At 51.9% G+C, this 14558-nt stretch overlaps 1 protein-coding gene across 8 annotated transcripts in view; it reads left to right on the forward strand.

The window, feature by feature from the left end:
- The window catches only part of DLGAP2 (DLG associated protein 2), a 781526-nt gene that overhangs the window by 762679 nt on the left and 4289 nt on the right, over window positions 1-14558 (forward strand). For all 8 annotated transcript variants that reach the window (XM_086703047.1, XM_086703052.1, XM_086703050.1 and 5 more), the window contains one exon: window positions 9531-9622. In XM_086703047.1, the coding sequence (XP_086559173.1) occupies window positions 9531-9622 (92 nt within the window). The remainder of the gene's footprint in view (window positions 1-9530; window positions 9623-14558) is intronic.

The following is a 14558-nucleotide window of genomic DNA, read 5'->3' on the forward strand; positions in this document are numbered from 1 at the left end:
GTGTTTACGTGGAGTGGAGTTGGCTTTATGCCAAAGAGAAGTTGGAGACGAATAGGAGATTGAACCGGCCCCATGACGGTGCGTTCCCATCGCAGTGCCGTGAGCAGATCTGACCTTCCTGAATGAGGGTCCGCAGAGCAGATCTGCTCCAACCCTTAATGGCTCAGATGGGTCTCTGCCTCTCTGTGCAGGAAGGGACAGCGTCCCTTTTTGCCCACCTCCTCCCCATTTCCCTGAAGAACCCTATCTTGAGGATTGTCAGAGCGGCCTCCTTCACAAATCACTGCATGTGACTTCCAAGCAAGTACCCGCCATCTTTGTTTTTGGAACAAGATTACCATGAGAATAATTGCAACGTACTTAGAACTAACCCCTGGTCTTTAGCACAGTACAGTTTCTCAAAGGCATTTCTGAGTGTCTTGACAAATCATGTTGTCTTTAAAGTGGTTGTTCACTTTCCATGAATTCCTTGGTACATTTCTAGGTCGCTACAAATTCTCAAGTTCAAAAAGATTGCTGACGTCCTTGGGAATTGTGCCCTGGCGTTACATGTCTAGATGGCTGCCGTAATAGAATGCGTCAGTAATCTAGAAATGGAAATGCAGTGATGAAATTATATGGACTTCACATAACGTACAGAGTAAAATGGCCCTGGGATCCTAGAAGCCAAGAAAATAATTGGTGTATGGATCTCTAGTTGTTAGAACTTATGGTGCTAACCTATGAGGAAAGAGAGAGATTGCCCTTAAATCACTAATTCCTTCCCCCACATTTCTCTCTGAGTCATCCAAGTCCACATGTTGTTTACCTGGGCCGCCATCAGACCCTGAGTATTTTGGAGGAAGCGTTGCCAGGGTGAGCCATTTGAACCTGCTCCCTGGCCGGCTCTGGCAGCTGGTGTCTCGCACCATCCCCATGCGGTTGTCCCAATCTGTTGTCTGCTTGGGGCACATTCAGTGGAGGGCTTGCTCACAATTGTGGTGCTGAATACTCACTTACTTCCCGCACGTTGTTCTCACTCGTCGGTATGTGCGTCGGCTTGGCAAAATTGTTTTTCTCATCACGGGGACTTACAATCGTTCTCCCAAAGACACAGGAAAACTAAATTGTGCGCGTTGGTGGGAAATCGGGGCCGGGCTGCCGTCCCCACTGTGTGTGTGTGCTCGGCGTGAGTTCTTGCAGGGCCTGGGGCGCGCAGACCTGCCGGGTGGTCAGTCAGGACGCACGTCTCCCGTCCCGTCCCGTGGCTCCGCAGCAGAGCACCGCGGAGGAGGAGACAGGAGGAAGACGCAGCGGTAACAGTTGTCAGTCTTAGCTCCACCGAGTGTCCGCCAATTTTATCCTGTCATCTTCCGAATCTGCACCCTCAGGACACATCCTAGAAGTTCTGGCTTCCCTCTGTGTGCAGAGCAACCAGGGTCGCCAGCCACTGATGTTTGTAAGGTGGTCCAGCACAAGAGCTCTCTTATCCGAATTTCCCATATTTCATGTGTCCTTTTAACCCAGTCATTATTTTCCAAGAATCAGCTTTAAAACGGGTATTTTTTAAAGGAAGAAATCTCTAAGCCAGCACATACGAAGGCGTACGAGCACGTATCCTGTGCCAAATCTTACGCTAAGTTCTTCACGTACCTCGTCAAGGGCTCACCGTGGGTGGTGGGTAGAGAGCATCGTCTCCATTATCAAAGTAAACCAAGGCTCGGGGTCACTCTCTTTCCCCAGGCCCCACAGAGTAAAGAGGTGGAATGAGGTGTCAGAGTCAGGGCATCTCCTGTCAAGAGCGGTGTTTCAGGGCTGGCCGTGCTGTCTGAATTTCTTAAATCACGAGATTCTTTTACTGAAAACTTCCTCCCTACATTGCGTCCTTCCCATCTGTGTTCTCGGGGATCACCTTCTTCTGTGTCTTATAAAGTGCTGAGTCCCATCCTTGGCCATTTGCTTCATTCTGGTCCATTTTGGCCGGGACACCCATTTATCCTCAGAGAGAACTCCTGAGCTGATAAAATACAGACTGGGGTATCCTTAATAAGCCACTGGAGATTAAGAGAGCAAAGAAAAAAGGGCACAAGTTCTTTCTCAAACTAAACACGAAAGATCCGACAGTTAAAGGCTTCAGCACTGAAACAGCATTGCAATAAGTCATGACTGTCTTGTCATAGGAGACATTCCAGAAAATTCTGGGAAGAGTGCCATAAGGGCACCATATACGAAAGTCAGTTTGATGGCCTGCAATGACCCGAATCAACTGTAAGATTACATCATCTCAGGATACACAATATTTAAATTTCGGTTGGAGAGCACATTCTCCAGCAAACTATGGCAGAAGGTGACTTTCTGCTGCCCTTCAATTGCGTTTCCTAAACACCTTTTTTAAAGCCTGCTTTGAACCTCTGGGGCCTTCTTGGACTGTGTCGTTAACGTAAACATCCTACGGATATTTACCGGATATGTGCTGTGAGCCAGGCACCACCGCACAGAATGTAGGCTAGTGGAGAGTGACCAGGGTACAGTGTAGACCCAGACTGCAGTTACCTCGGATGGAGAAGTGAGACCAGGACAAGACTATCGCGAGTGGGAAACATCACGTGTAGTAGGAGACAGGCAGGCAGGTGTGTTAGAAACTCAGAGGTATAAGATGCTGTCGAGGGGGGAGATTCCAAGATGCTTCGTGGAGAAGGTGGCATGGTGCAGGGCCTCGAGGGGGAGTTGGATTTGGCTGAGCAGCAGAGGGGGCAGAGGGAGGGCGGTGGCACAGGAGCCCCTGTCCCAAGACTCTGTAAGAAGACCTTTGCTTTGACGCGGACCGTGCACCTGCCTGCGGGAAGGAGCCCCTTTGCTCCGTCACCTCCACACCCTGGGACGAGCGTTTCTTCTTGGAGGACAGGACAGTCCCTGTGTTTTCCCAAAGCTCTGTCCGTCTGCTGTCATGGGAGGCCTTCGGCGCCCTGCTGCAGTGATCATGTCTGATACGTTTATTATCCCCCAGCAGCGCCCAGCCCTATGTGCTCTGCAGGGGAGACAAAGAAAGAGGGGATGGAGCGGGGGAAGAGAGGAGCAGTCTTCATAAACAGGGACAGTCCCGCTCCCCCTCGCACCTCGTAAGACCATGGCATCTAGAATGCTCTGGAGTTAGTTCTGGATCCTCTAGAGTTCCAGGTCCTCGGTGGCACTTAGGGGCTGGGAGTGCCCTGGGCGCTCCCCGTTCTATAGATACCGTCTACCAATGTGGGTTGTGTGCGGTTTTCCCAGGACTCTGTAATGACTTAAGATGACTGCTCTGCTGCGGGACTTGGACGCAGAGAACAGAGAACAGATCCACTGGATCTGCTTCTTGTGGTTTTCTTAATTTCTTTACTGAAGTTGCCCAGACGCCTTGATCTTCTTGTGGACAAAGAGGACACATTTATTATGTGTCTCCTCTGTACACTTTGCACCTAAAACTAGCACCCTATTAATCACGATTAGATATTTCCCTAATAATTTGAAACAGGAAAGATAACCTGTGGTTCTTGCCCTGATTTTAAGAACAAGTATAGGGTTATTGCTGATGGCACCCTTTAAAAAGTAAAGATTAGGTTAAGTGGTTCATTAAGCCAGAACTCTGAGCTCCAAATATTGAAATTTCCATCACACGAAATAATTTCTTCCCAAAACTGTAATTTTATAATCACAGCTCACTGAACCGATTGAGCGAAGTTAGATCCGTTCAGCCCTCTATGATTAATAAAAAGTATCATGAGCCCAAATAAATACTGGTTTAGTTAAGTCATGTTCAGGCAGGCTTCCTGTTGTTAAATCATTCAAAGATACGTTCCAGAGGGAATGTAAACCATTCCTGTGCTAGCGTTTTTGGACTTTTGTATCCGTTACATTAAGCCCAACGGGTAAATGGCATAAAGTGAAACAAAGCAAATAAGGTGTTTTTCTTGAATAAAAGCAATTGTTCCAAAGCTACCAAGTTTCATTCAGTAGGTCCACAGAGACATGGGCCACACGAGGGACTCAACGGTAGGGTCTTCGGACAGGTGTTGACAGGTTCTCTTGCCCAAAACAACTCTGCCCAATTAGCTGATAATCTAAACACCGCTGGGTCAGATGTGTGGAGGCACAGACTCCCGGGGCTGCGGGTGGGGCTTCAGCGATTTCCTCACTCGAGGACCTGCTTTCCACCCCAGAAGACGGGGGGTAACCCCCAGGACTCCGGCCGTGATCCCTGGATGGGACAACGCCTGGCTCACAGACTGTGTGGCGGGCACAGGGAAGAAGAGAGATTGCTCAGAGCTACCCTACGAGAGCATGACACGGGGCTGAGGAGGACATGGGCCCTGCAGTCCGCAGTTTGCCTGGACACCGCACAGCCACAGAGAAGAGAACAGACAAGTATCAGCTATAAGGGAGATGGCCCTGAGGGGGGCAGATGCCACGCGCACCTTGGGGACCTACCCACCATACAGCTCGGTGGACAGCCGCTGCTCCCGGCCTTCTGACTGGTGTCCAGGTCCTTGCTGCCAAGGGCAGGTGCCTACAGGGAGGTCCCACACATCCCAGGTGCCACACAGCCACGTGAAACTGGATGGACACGAAACGTGCGCTCCAAAGCAATGAATCATGGGAATGTACCTCTGAAGCCAAGAACACACTGTATACACTGCATGTTAGCTAACTTGACAATAAGGTATATATATTTTTTAATTCTTATTTTTGAGAGAGAGAGAGAGAGAAAGAGAGAGAGGCAGACTGCAAGCAGGGGAGGGGCAGAGAGAGAGGGAAAGACAGAACCTGAAGCAGGCTCTGGGCTCCGAGCTGTCAGCACAGAGCCCGACCTGGGGCTCGAACCCACCAACTGTGAGATCATGACCTGAGCCGAAGTCAGACACTGAACCAACAGAGCCACCCAGGCATCACGACAATAAATTATATTTTAAAAAAAAGAAAAAAATCTTGTTTTCAAATCCACGGAGAATGATGCTAGATTTCATAGTTGACTGTGATCTACCGTTAATCTGGAGATTATACTTTTCCATTCATCAATCTGTTCTTTAAATAACTTTTAAATACTAAGTATGATTTCAAAAAAAAAAAATAACCAGAAATGTGTGCTCAATAAATATGAAAACAGTAACGCTGAGACCTTACAGGGGGACACACCTGTGGGGGCAGTGATTTTCCGACACCCACTCCACAACCTCAGTCACGGAAGATCCCACAGATCAGGGATGAATAAATATTCAAATGATCATTTCAAACTACCTGCAAATTCTACAAAAACCCACCTCAAATTTTGAAAGAAAAGGATCATGTGAATGTTCTGCTGGCATGTCATACCAAAATTTGCAAGAATTGGAAATTGTAGTAGACACATGAAAAGTAACTTAACGGGAGCAAGTGAGTTCATCACATTTCCATGCACGTCAGAGGCAATCGTCATACAAGGTTCTTTGTAAATTTGCATTCTGATGAGCATTAGGGCCTTATCGGTAGCTCTTGAAAGAAAGTGTCCAAACTAGGACAACATCAGGGAAGGACAGAGGAAGAGAATAAATTGAATTTTTCACTTCAATTTCATTGCCGTATGGGAAGCTATTTGCATTAAAGGCACTGGATAGAGTATCGGCCCACTGAAGCGCCCGGCGCTCCTGCCATGAGCACATTAGCAATCACGTCGCGAGCTGCTCTTTGACGTCCGCCAACTCTCCCGAGCAAGAATCCACGTACGCCCTTTATAATATCTCTTCACTACACTAAACCAGCACCAAGGTATGACCCCCATCTCTCCACGATGTGCTAAAGATTCTACAGTGAAGTGCTTTATGTTAATATTTCTGTTGAATCACGTTTTAAGAAGACCGTGAAAGCTGGGAATTAAAACTTGAAATTGTGTGAAACGGATTGACTTGTAATTAGCCGCTGAGGGAGCAGTGAGTGCAGGAAACCACACGGACCCACTGCTTTTTTCTATTCCTGCAGCCACAGCTCGCTCAAAACAAGTCTCTTTAAATGTTCTCATCGGTCCTGCAGGTGATAGGGGTTCACAGGTGGAACTTCAACATTTCAAGATCATTCCTCCACTCGGTGGTGGTGAGACCAGAGCCAGAGAGACGTGTTCAGTTTGGGGGATCCAACTGTGAATGGATGCTCTCACCCCTCCCGGGAGACACTGTGTCCTGCCTTGTCCCACATCTGCCCACCCCCACCCCACCCCGTCCCCAGAGCACTCAGTCCTGAACCCGGGCACCCTCCCCTCCCTGGTGCCAGCTTCCTCCTCCCGTGCTGCCCGGCAGATCAGGTCAAGGAGGTGGGTGTGGGAGGGGGCAAGCCCCTCTTGGAAATGGATTTGCAGAAGACGGGTGGGCCCAGGTAGCAAGACGCATGACGATACTTTTAAGTCTGAAGGGAGGCCAAAGTGTTATCCAATGTATTCGCTTCTATGGGAAGTCACATGTGTTAAACTCCTCTTTAATATCCTAGAAGCAAGGGCACCTGGGTGGCTCAGCCAGTTAGGCGTCCGACTCTTGATCTCAGCTCAGGTCTTGATCTCGGGGTCATGAGTTCAGGCCCCCTGTTGGGCTCCATGCTGGACGTGGAGCCTGCTTAAGAAAAAAATTCTGGAAACAGTGCAGAATTAGTTGTGTGAGGGAATTACTCTTTAGGAAGGATAAGGAGAGTGTGGTTGCCCAGGGCGATGGCAGGTGACAGGCGGGCTATGGCTTGTCAGATGGCTCAGAAAAGCAAACATAGGCACGTGACAAACTGTTACTCGCTGACTCTAAGTGATGCGGATGCTTTTCTTTAGATCTTCTGTATGTGTGAGATCGTTAACAACAAAACCCTGGGGAGCGGCAGTTGGCAATCTGAGTTCCTTGTACACAGATGAGAAAGTCAGACAAATCTAATTAGTGTTTCGGCTCGTCGTGTTACCCCGGAGAAAGTCACTGTCGGAACACGCTGTGCAGGACCCCAGGTCCTCGTGCTTCAGCAAATGGACCCTGTGCTTCGCCGACTGCCCCGAAGCTGACTGACCCACACACTGCAACGTGTCCCGGGCACGTCCGTGGGTTTACTTGTGAGACATCTGTGTCCACAGCCTCACGGCATTTCGTCACATGGGCACTGAGGCCCTTCCCAACTCTGGTCTGTGACTGTCTCCTCCAGAGCAAGCCCGAGGGAAGGGGACACGGCACCTGTGCGGCCTGGCTGTCGGGGTGTCAGAATCTTTGATGCCTGTCTCTAGCACGCACTGAGTGAGTCTCACAGCCGCTGGTTTGGAAGCGCCTGTCACAATCACTACCGTTTGGGAAACTGTGTGGGAACGCGGACCTCAGTTTCCGCCTCTGTGGACACTTGCGAGGCCCCGATGGTGGAGCGTGCCCCAGGGACCCCGGGTGCCCCTGAGGAGCTGAGTCGGGACAACACCGTGGGCTGGAGCGCTGGTCCCCTCTTTAGACAAATCTCCAGCACAGAAACGTCCTGATGTAGATAAATCCGCATAAACACATGTGGGGGGGGGGGGTTCTTTCCTCCTCTTCCCCGATGGGCAAATCTCCGGCTAAGGCGAAACACCCCCTTCCCTAGCCACCTGCCACCTGCTGTCAGCGAATATAAGCTCCCACCACTGTCTTCCCCTTCAAAGCCCGAGGAGATGCCTTGGTCGGCCCCTCGCTGCCCCTGTCCTGGGAGTCTGCGAGAGAGCCAGAGAGACGACAAAAGCCAGAGGGAGGGAACAATCTACTCCAGCCCAGACGGGTGGATCCGTGTAAACCGAGGGAATAACTTCTCTTTCGTCTACCAGGCACACGAAACGTAGAGGTCCCCAGGCCCAGGCCCAGCAGCGGGAAACGTGTTCCAGCAGGCTCCTAAGTGCTGTTGAGAGGCCTGCGAGTCGGGATCTAGCACAGCTATTATCTCCAAAATCTTGATGGTGCTGCCACCTACATGGACCGGGTGTGAGAGCGGGGGGCGGGCCGGCGAGGCGCCTGGAGGTTACAGGACTGCGGCAGGGCCCCCACGTTTCACACACCAAGTCTTTTGTTTGCCGACTGTCCGTCCCAAGCGGTCGCTCCTGCCCTTTGCTAATAGGAGTCCTTTCCGTTGACAAAACCATTATCACTTACCTTTTTACAAAGTGCCATTTGATTAATTCAAGTCCCACAACTTATAAACCATTTGTCAACTTCAGGCCACATCATGGTGGGAGCGCAGGAGTGGGAGGGACATCATCACCACGGACGTCCGTGATGTGAGCCTGTTGTGGTGACAGGTGGCGGCCGGTGGTGGGAGCCGTGGACCGAGCACGAGGCAGGGAGACCGTCACGTCCCCTGCGTTCCTGTGGGAGATGCTCTCAGAGCACCGCCCCAGGGCCACCAGCAGTCCTGAAACACTGTTCGCAGGACTTGAATGCGATAACTGATATCACTGTGATTTTCTAGAAATTGGGAATTAACACCTTCATCTTCAGGCATCCGTAAAAAATAAGTACTTAACGTCTTTGTATTCATCCTTCTGCGTCATCTTCTAGCTCATGTGAGCATCATGATAAAAGTGTCCTGATGCCACAAACAGGAAAACCTCCTGCAGTATAGACCGCCTTTCCAAAGTTAGTTCTTCCTAACACTGAAGAGTCATCTCCTAATCGTTGATACTATGTAGTATTCCTTGAGTTTCCCTCAAAAATCAGAAAAGGAACAGGCCAGGGCACCTGGGTGGCTCAGTCGGGTGAGCATCAGACTCTTGATTTCACCCCAGGTCATGATCCCAGGGTTGTGGGATCGAGCCCCGTGTCAGGCTCTGTGCTGACAGCACAGAGCCTGCTTGGGATTCTCTCTCTCCATCTGTCCCTCCCCTGCTTGCTCTCTCACTCTATTTATTTATTGTGCAAAGTGAGAGAGCAAGCAGGGGAGGGACAGAGAGAGAGAGAGAGGGAGAGAGAATCCTAGGCAGGCTCCACACCAGCACAGAGCCTGACACGGGGCTCAAATTCATGAACTGTGAGACCATGACCTGAGCCGAAAGCAAGAGTCAGGTGCTTAACCAACTGAGCCACCCAGGTGCCCCAATAAATAAGCATTTTTTAAAAAGGAAAAAAAAAGACGGGGCGCCTGGGTGGCGCAGTCGGTTAAGCGTCCGACTTCAGCCAGGTCATGATCTCGCGGTCCGTGAGTTCGAGCCCCGCGTCGGGCTCTGGGCTGATGGCTCGGAGCCTGGAGCCTGTTTCCGATTCTGTGTCTCCCTCTCTCTCTGCCCCTCCCCCGTTCATGCTCTGTCTCTCTCTGTCCCAAAAATAAATAAAAAATGTTGAAAATAAATAAATAAATAAATAAATAAATAAAAATAAAAAGGAAAAAAAAGAAACGGAACAGATTGGAAAAGAACTTCCATCAGTGGACATATTCTGCACAATAAATTCAAGGTTTTAATCTTCCGGAAAAGGAGGAGCGGCCCCCACCTTTTGGAGTTTACTCCCTTTGTGTAATGCTTCTCCTTCTGTTTTTCAACTGACCGGGTCTCAAGCTGGTTTTCTTCTGGTTCACAGTTCTCGGGAAGATCCGGAGTGCCGTGGGGAGTGCACAGCTTCTGATGTCCCAGAAATTCCAGCAGTTCTATTGGCTGTGCCAACAGAACATGGTGAGCAGACCCCCAGGTAACCCGGTTCCTCAGGGCATGCTCAGTGGCCGTCTCACGTTCTGTGAGTTTGCAGCCCAGTGAGTGAATGGGAGTCACTGTGGTGCAGCCCAGAGAGGGGGCCACAGCGCGGGGGCCAGGGAGGGGGTTGCGGAAAGATAGCCCCCGACCTGTAGGACACTGGCGCAGCTCCGGGCCATCCCCCTCCAGGCTTACGAGGCAGGTGGGAGGCGAGCAGGTGTGACGGCAGGTGTCACCCAGGTGTCACCGATGCAGGCCGTGGTGGGAGGCGGCTTGACTCAGGCAGAAACGGCTGCAGTTAAAGAGATTCAGCAGGGAGTGTAGGGTAATTGGGCTGCATGTTCCGTAGCAGCGAAATGAATGCACCGGGTAACACAGTTGGCATTAAAACTTGGCTCTGATCTTCCTGGGAATCAAAGAGAAAGAAAGCCTGTGCATACGTTTGTAAATACTTAGGTGTGCATATTTGCCGCATCTCTGTGTAAACAGACACACACACACTTTCCTTTGTGACTGAACGAAGCATCTGCTTAATATCACTTCTAGAAATAACTAAAGAGTATTCACATTACTGTATAGGCTCTTTTATAAATGCATGCATTCATTTTCAGAGCAAACAGTTCCTTAAAATACAGTAGGTCTGGGGGCACCTGGGTGGCTCAGGCAGTTAAGTGTCTGACTCTTGATTTCGGCTCAGGTCGTGATCTCACGGTTCATGAGTTCGAGTCCCCTGTCGGGCTCTGCCCTAACGGTGTGGAGCCTGCTTGCAATTCTCAATCTGTCCTTCCCCCTTACAGTCAGTCTCTCTCTCTTTCTCTCTCTCTCTCTCTCTCTCTCTCTCCCCCCCCCCCCCCGCCTCTCTCCCCCTCTCTCTCTCATACACACACACACAATAAATAAGTAAACCTTAAAAAAATGCAAGTCTGTCCTAGGCCCGTGGTAACCATGGTGCTTGGTGATTTGACTTTGTTTTGTTTTTTAATTGCAACAAGACGTGAATTTACAGAATGTTCTTACACATCAGAGGAAGCATAGCACTAGAGCTGCCAAATCATCCCTTTTAAGTAGGGTCGTTAAAAAGTACGTTTTCTCTAATATTTTCCAGTTAACCCCATTGAAGTTCAGCACGAAATGTGTAAAGTGACCACCATGTCACCTGTGACATGAAATTATAACCATCACTTAAAAAGGGGGACACAGGGGCGCCTGGGGGCTCAGTTGGTTGAGCGTCCAACTCTTGATTTAGGCTCGGGTCATGATCTCTCCAGGTTTGTGAGTTTGAGTCCTGAGTCGGGCTCTGTGCTGGCAGAAGGGGGCACCTGCGTCATTCTCTCTCTCTCTGCCCCTCCCCAGCTCGTGCTCTCTCTCTCAAAAATAAACATTTTTTAATTTAAAAAAATGGGGGAACAGAATGGTTTAGGGCTGCTTGGAAGGAACATAGAGCCGTGAGACGCTCAGTTACCATGTTGAGCAAGCGTGCTCCTGCCTCCTGTGTCATATCTCTTTGACTACTGTCCCTGAAGGAGTGGATGTAGGCCGCTGCAGGGCTCCCTACCCTCTGTCACACTGAGTCGGGTTAAGCACCGGTGGTCATGATCTTTAGGAACCCCTTATCTAAAGCACCCGCCACATGCAGTAAAAACGTACAGATTTTGTTCAAGCTTATACAATGCCCGTGTCCTCGCTCCCAGAAGCAGCTGACGTTGGATTTTTAAACGACCCATCCTAATATTTTTGATGCTTCTTACACGTGTCAGATTGCACTTTATCCCAACTGTAAGAGAATAATCCTTTCGAAATATGTGGTGTTTCTGCTTTCTTTTCTTTGGCATCTATCTAGAACTGGACAAAAGCACAACAAACATCTGCAGGCTTTGTTTCAGCGGGGGGGGGGGGGGGGAACGGGGGGCGGGGGAGTCTGAGACCAGCCAGAGGAAGGTGTTGAGGCAAAGTGGGGGGGGGGGGGAACGGGGTGTCTGAGACCAGAGGGAGGTGCTAGAGTGAAGTTGGCGGGGAATGTCTGAGACCGGAGGGAGGTGATGGAGTGAAGTGGGGAGGAGTGCTGAGACCAGAGGCAGGTGCTGGAATGAAGAGGGGGGTTGTCTGAGACCGGAGGGAGGTGCTGGAGGAAGGGGTGGGGTGTCTGAGACCAGAGGGAGGTGCTGGAATGCAGTGGGGTGTGGGGGTGTCTGAGACCAGAGAGAGGTGCTGGACTGAAGAGGGGGGGTGTCTGAGACTGGAGGGAGGTGCTGGAGTGAAGAGTGGGGAGATGTCTGAGACCAGAGGGAGGTGCTAGAGAGAAGTGGGGGGGCAGGGTGTCTGAGACCGGAGGGAGGTGCTGGAATGCAGTGGGGTGTGGGGGTGTCTGAGACCAGAGGGAGGTGCTGGAGCGAAGTGGTGGAGGGAGTGTCTGAAACTGGAGGGAGGTGCTGGAGGGAAGTGATGGGGGGAGTGTCTGAGACCAGAGGGAGGTGCTGGAGAGAATTGGGGGGTGTCTGAGACTGGAGGGAGGTGCTGGAGTAAAGAGTGGTGAGGAGTGTTGAGACCAGAGGGAGGTGCTGGAATGAAGAGGGGCGTTGTCTGAGACCCGAGGGAGGTACTGGAGGAAGGGGTGGGGTGTCTGAGACCAGAGGGAGGTGCTGGAGAGAATTGGGGGGGGGGTGTCTGAGACTGGAGGGAAGTGCTGGAGTGAAGAGGGGGGGGTGTCTGAGACACGAGGGAGGTGCTGGACTGAAGAGGGGGGGGGGGTGTCTGAGACTGGAGGGAGGTGCTGGAGTGAAGAGTGGGGGGATGTCTGAGACCAGAGGGAGGTGCTAGAGAGAAGTGGGGGGGCAGGGTGTCTGAGACCAGAGGGAGGTGCTGGAGCGAGTCGGGGCCGGGGTGTCTGAGACCAGAGGGAGGTGCTGGGATGAAGCAGGTATGTGTGCTGGCAGCTCAGAGAAGCTTTGGCAGCTGCTGGCGGTTCAGGTGCAGCCCAACCAGTTCAAAGTCAAAGGGAAGACCCTAGAGAACCTGCTGGGTCCTATCCAGATGTTTCGGGTGGACCGAACTCAAGGCAAGGACCTGTGGGTCCTCACGGGGTAACAAGGATGCAAAGAGCGATGGGAGGCTCTGCCCGTGAACCTGAGGGTGCACACGGGCCACCTGGGCCCACCGCACTGCATCGCCAGGTCTGAGTGCCACTCACACCTACTCGGAGCCAGTCCCACCACCCCCGTGCCCCCCCAGGGCTCCCCAGCCCTTGGAGCCCTCCCAGGACACTGCCCCAGAGCCTGGGACGAGCAGCGCCCATGTCACGGGGACCTCCGATGGCCGGGCCAGCAAGTCTCGCGAACTCTCAGTGGCAGTGATTCACCAGGGATGTCACTGTGTCACTTTGCTGGGGGAGGGGCGGCGCTCACCGCTGACGTTTAGAAACAATTTCATAAACATATCCCGGGATCCGACGGCCTAGTGGACCAGATGGAGCCACTCCCCGAAACAGAATAGAGGACACGGATCCTCTGGGGGCAGCGACTCTCTTCCCTCTGGCCTTCGCTCAGCACAGGCCACCGGCTGGTCGCACGCGGCAGGTGGGATTGGGCCCCAAAGTGATCGTTTTGAGGTGGATGTCAAACCACTGCATGTGTGTGTGTCCCCCCCCGAAAACCACGTCGGCCCCCCACCCCCCAACGTGATGGCATTAGGAGGTGGTGCCTCTGGCCGAGTCCTGGCAAATGGGGTCAGGGTCCCTGTAAGAGAGACCCAGGGGAGCCCCTAGCCGCTTCCTCCCCATGAGGACACAGCCAGAGTCCCCCAGCTGGAGGAGCGGCCCCCCAGAACGCGCCCCCACCAGCACGTGGCCGTGAGGCCAGCCTCCAGAGCTGCCAACAGCAAATGCCCAGTCCCTGGGGCTCATCTAGCAGCCCCGGCAGACTAAGCCGCGGTTTAAAGCGAGTTGAAACAAACCAAACACAAGTCCACGTTGTGCTTAACGTGAGCAACGGAGTGGGCTGAAAGCTGCACATTTTAAGCGAATTCACAGAAATGTCTCTGTTTAATCTGAGATGGCCTCACACTGCATCAAAGGAACCACACGTAGAAAAGCCCTTTCGCTCACCCCCAGGGATGCAGACCCAGGCAGGTAGAGTCTGACCCAGGGCTGCGGTCCCTCGCCAGCCACAGGCGGTGCGGGAAGGGGCTGGGCAGGTGCCCTCGGACCTTGGGAAGTCACCTGATTTTAACCGTAGGCAACACACTGAAACCGTGTGCGTGCGGGGCACCGTGTGTGTGGAGCAGAGCAGGTCTCTGGGCCACACACAGCTCACGGAGTGCCAGTTTGTGGCTCCGTGGCATTGTCTGCTCTTCTAAGCTCAGGGACCAGTCAGTGAGCTTTCTGTACCTTCGTAAAATTGACTTCATAAAAGTCGTCCTCCCTCTACATGGGAGCAAAGTAAATGCACGGCGGGGGGGGGGGGGGGGGGCCCTGGGGGGCTCTGTCGGTGGAGCGTCGGACTTGGGCTCAGGTCGTGATCTCACAGTTCGTGGGTTGGATCCCCAGGTCGGGCTCTGCGCTGACAGCTCAGAGCCTGGAGCCTGTTTCCGATTCTGTGTCTCCCTCTCTCTCTGCCCCTCCCCTGCTCACTCTCTCTCTCAGAAATAAACAAACATAAAAAAAATAAATAAATAAAAATAAATAAAAATACACGGCATTGGAATGAACAGAAACAGACCTGGCTCCAAGCCCAACCTCATGGCCACCTCCCTGTCCCTGTCCCAGGCACCCGGCTGCAGAACAGCCCACAGGGAGACGGAAACCAGAGCAGCCCTATTGCTTTTAGCAATGGCCAAGCATTTGAAAACTGTAATATTTGCCACCGTTTTCAAGGTCTAAGAAAACCTCTTCAAAACAAAACAGTGAGTGAATGCACCAAGTGTA

The sequence above is a fragment of the Puma concolor genome, chromosome B1 (genome assembly GCF_028749965.1).
Source record: "Puma concolor isolate L17-30 chromosome B1, mPumCon1.1.hap2, whole genome shotgun sequence".
NCBI classification, from domain to species: Eukaryota; Metazoa; Chordata; class Mammalia; order Carnivora; family Felidae; genus Puma; species Puma concolor.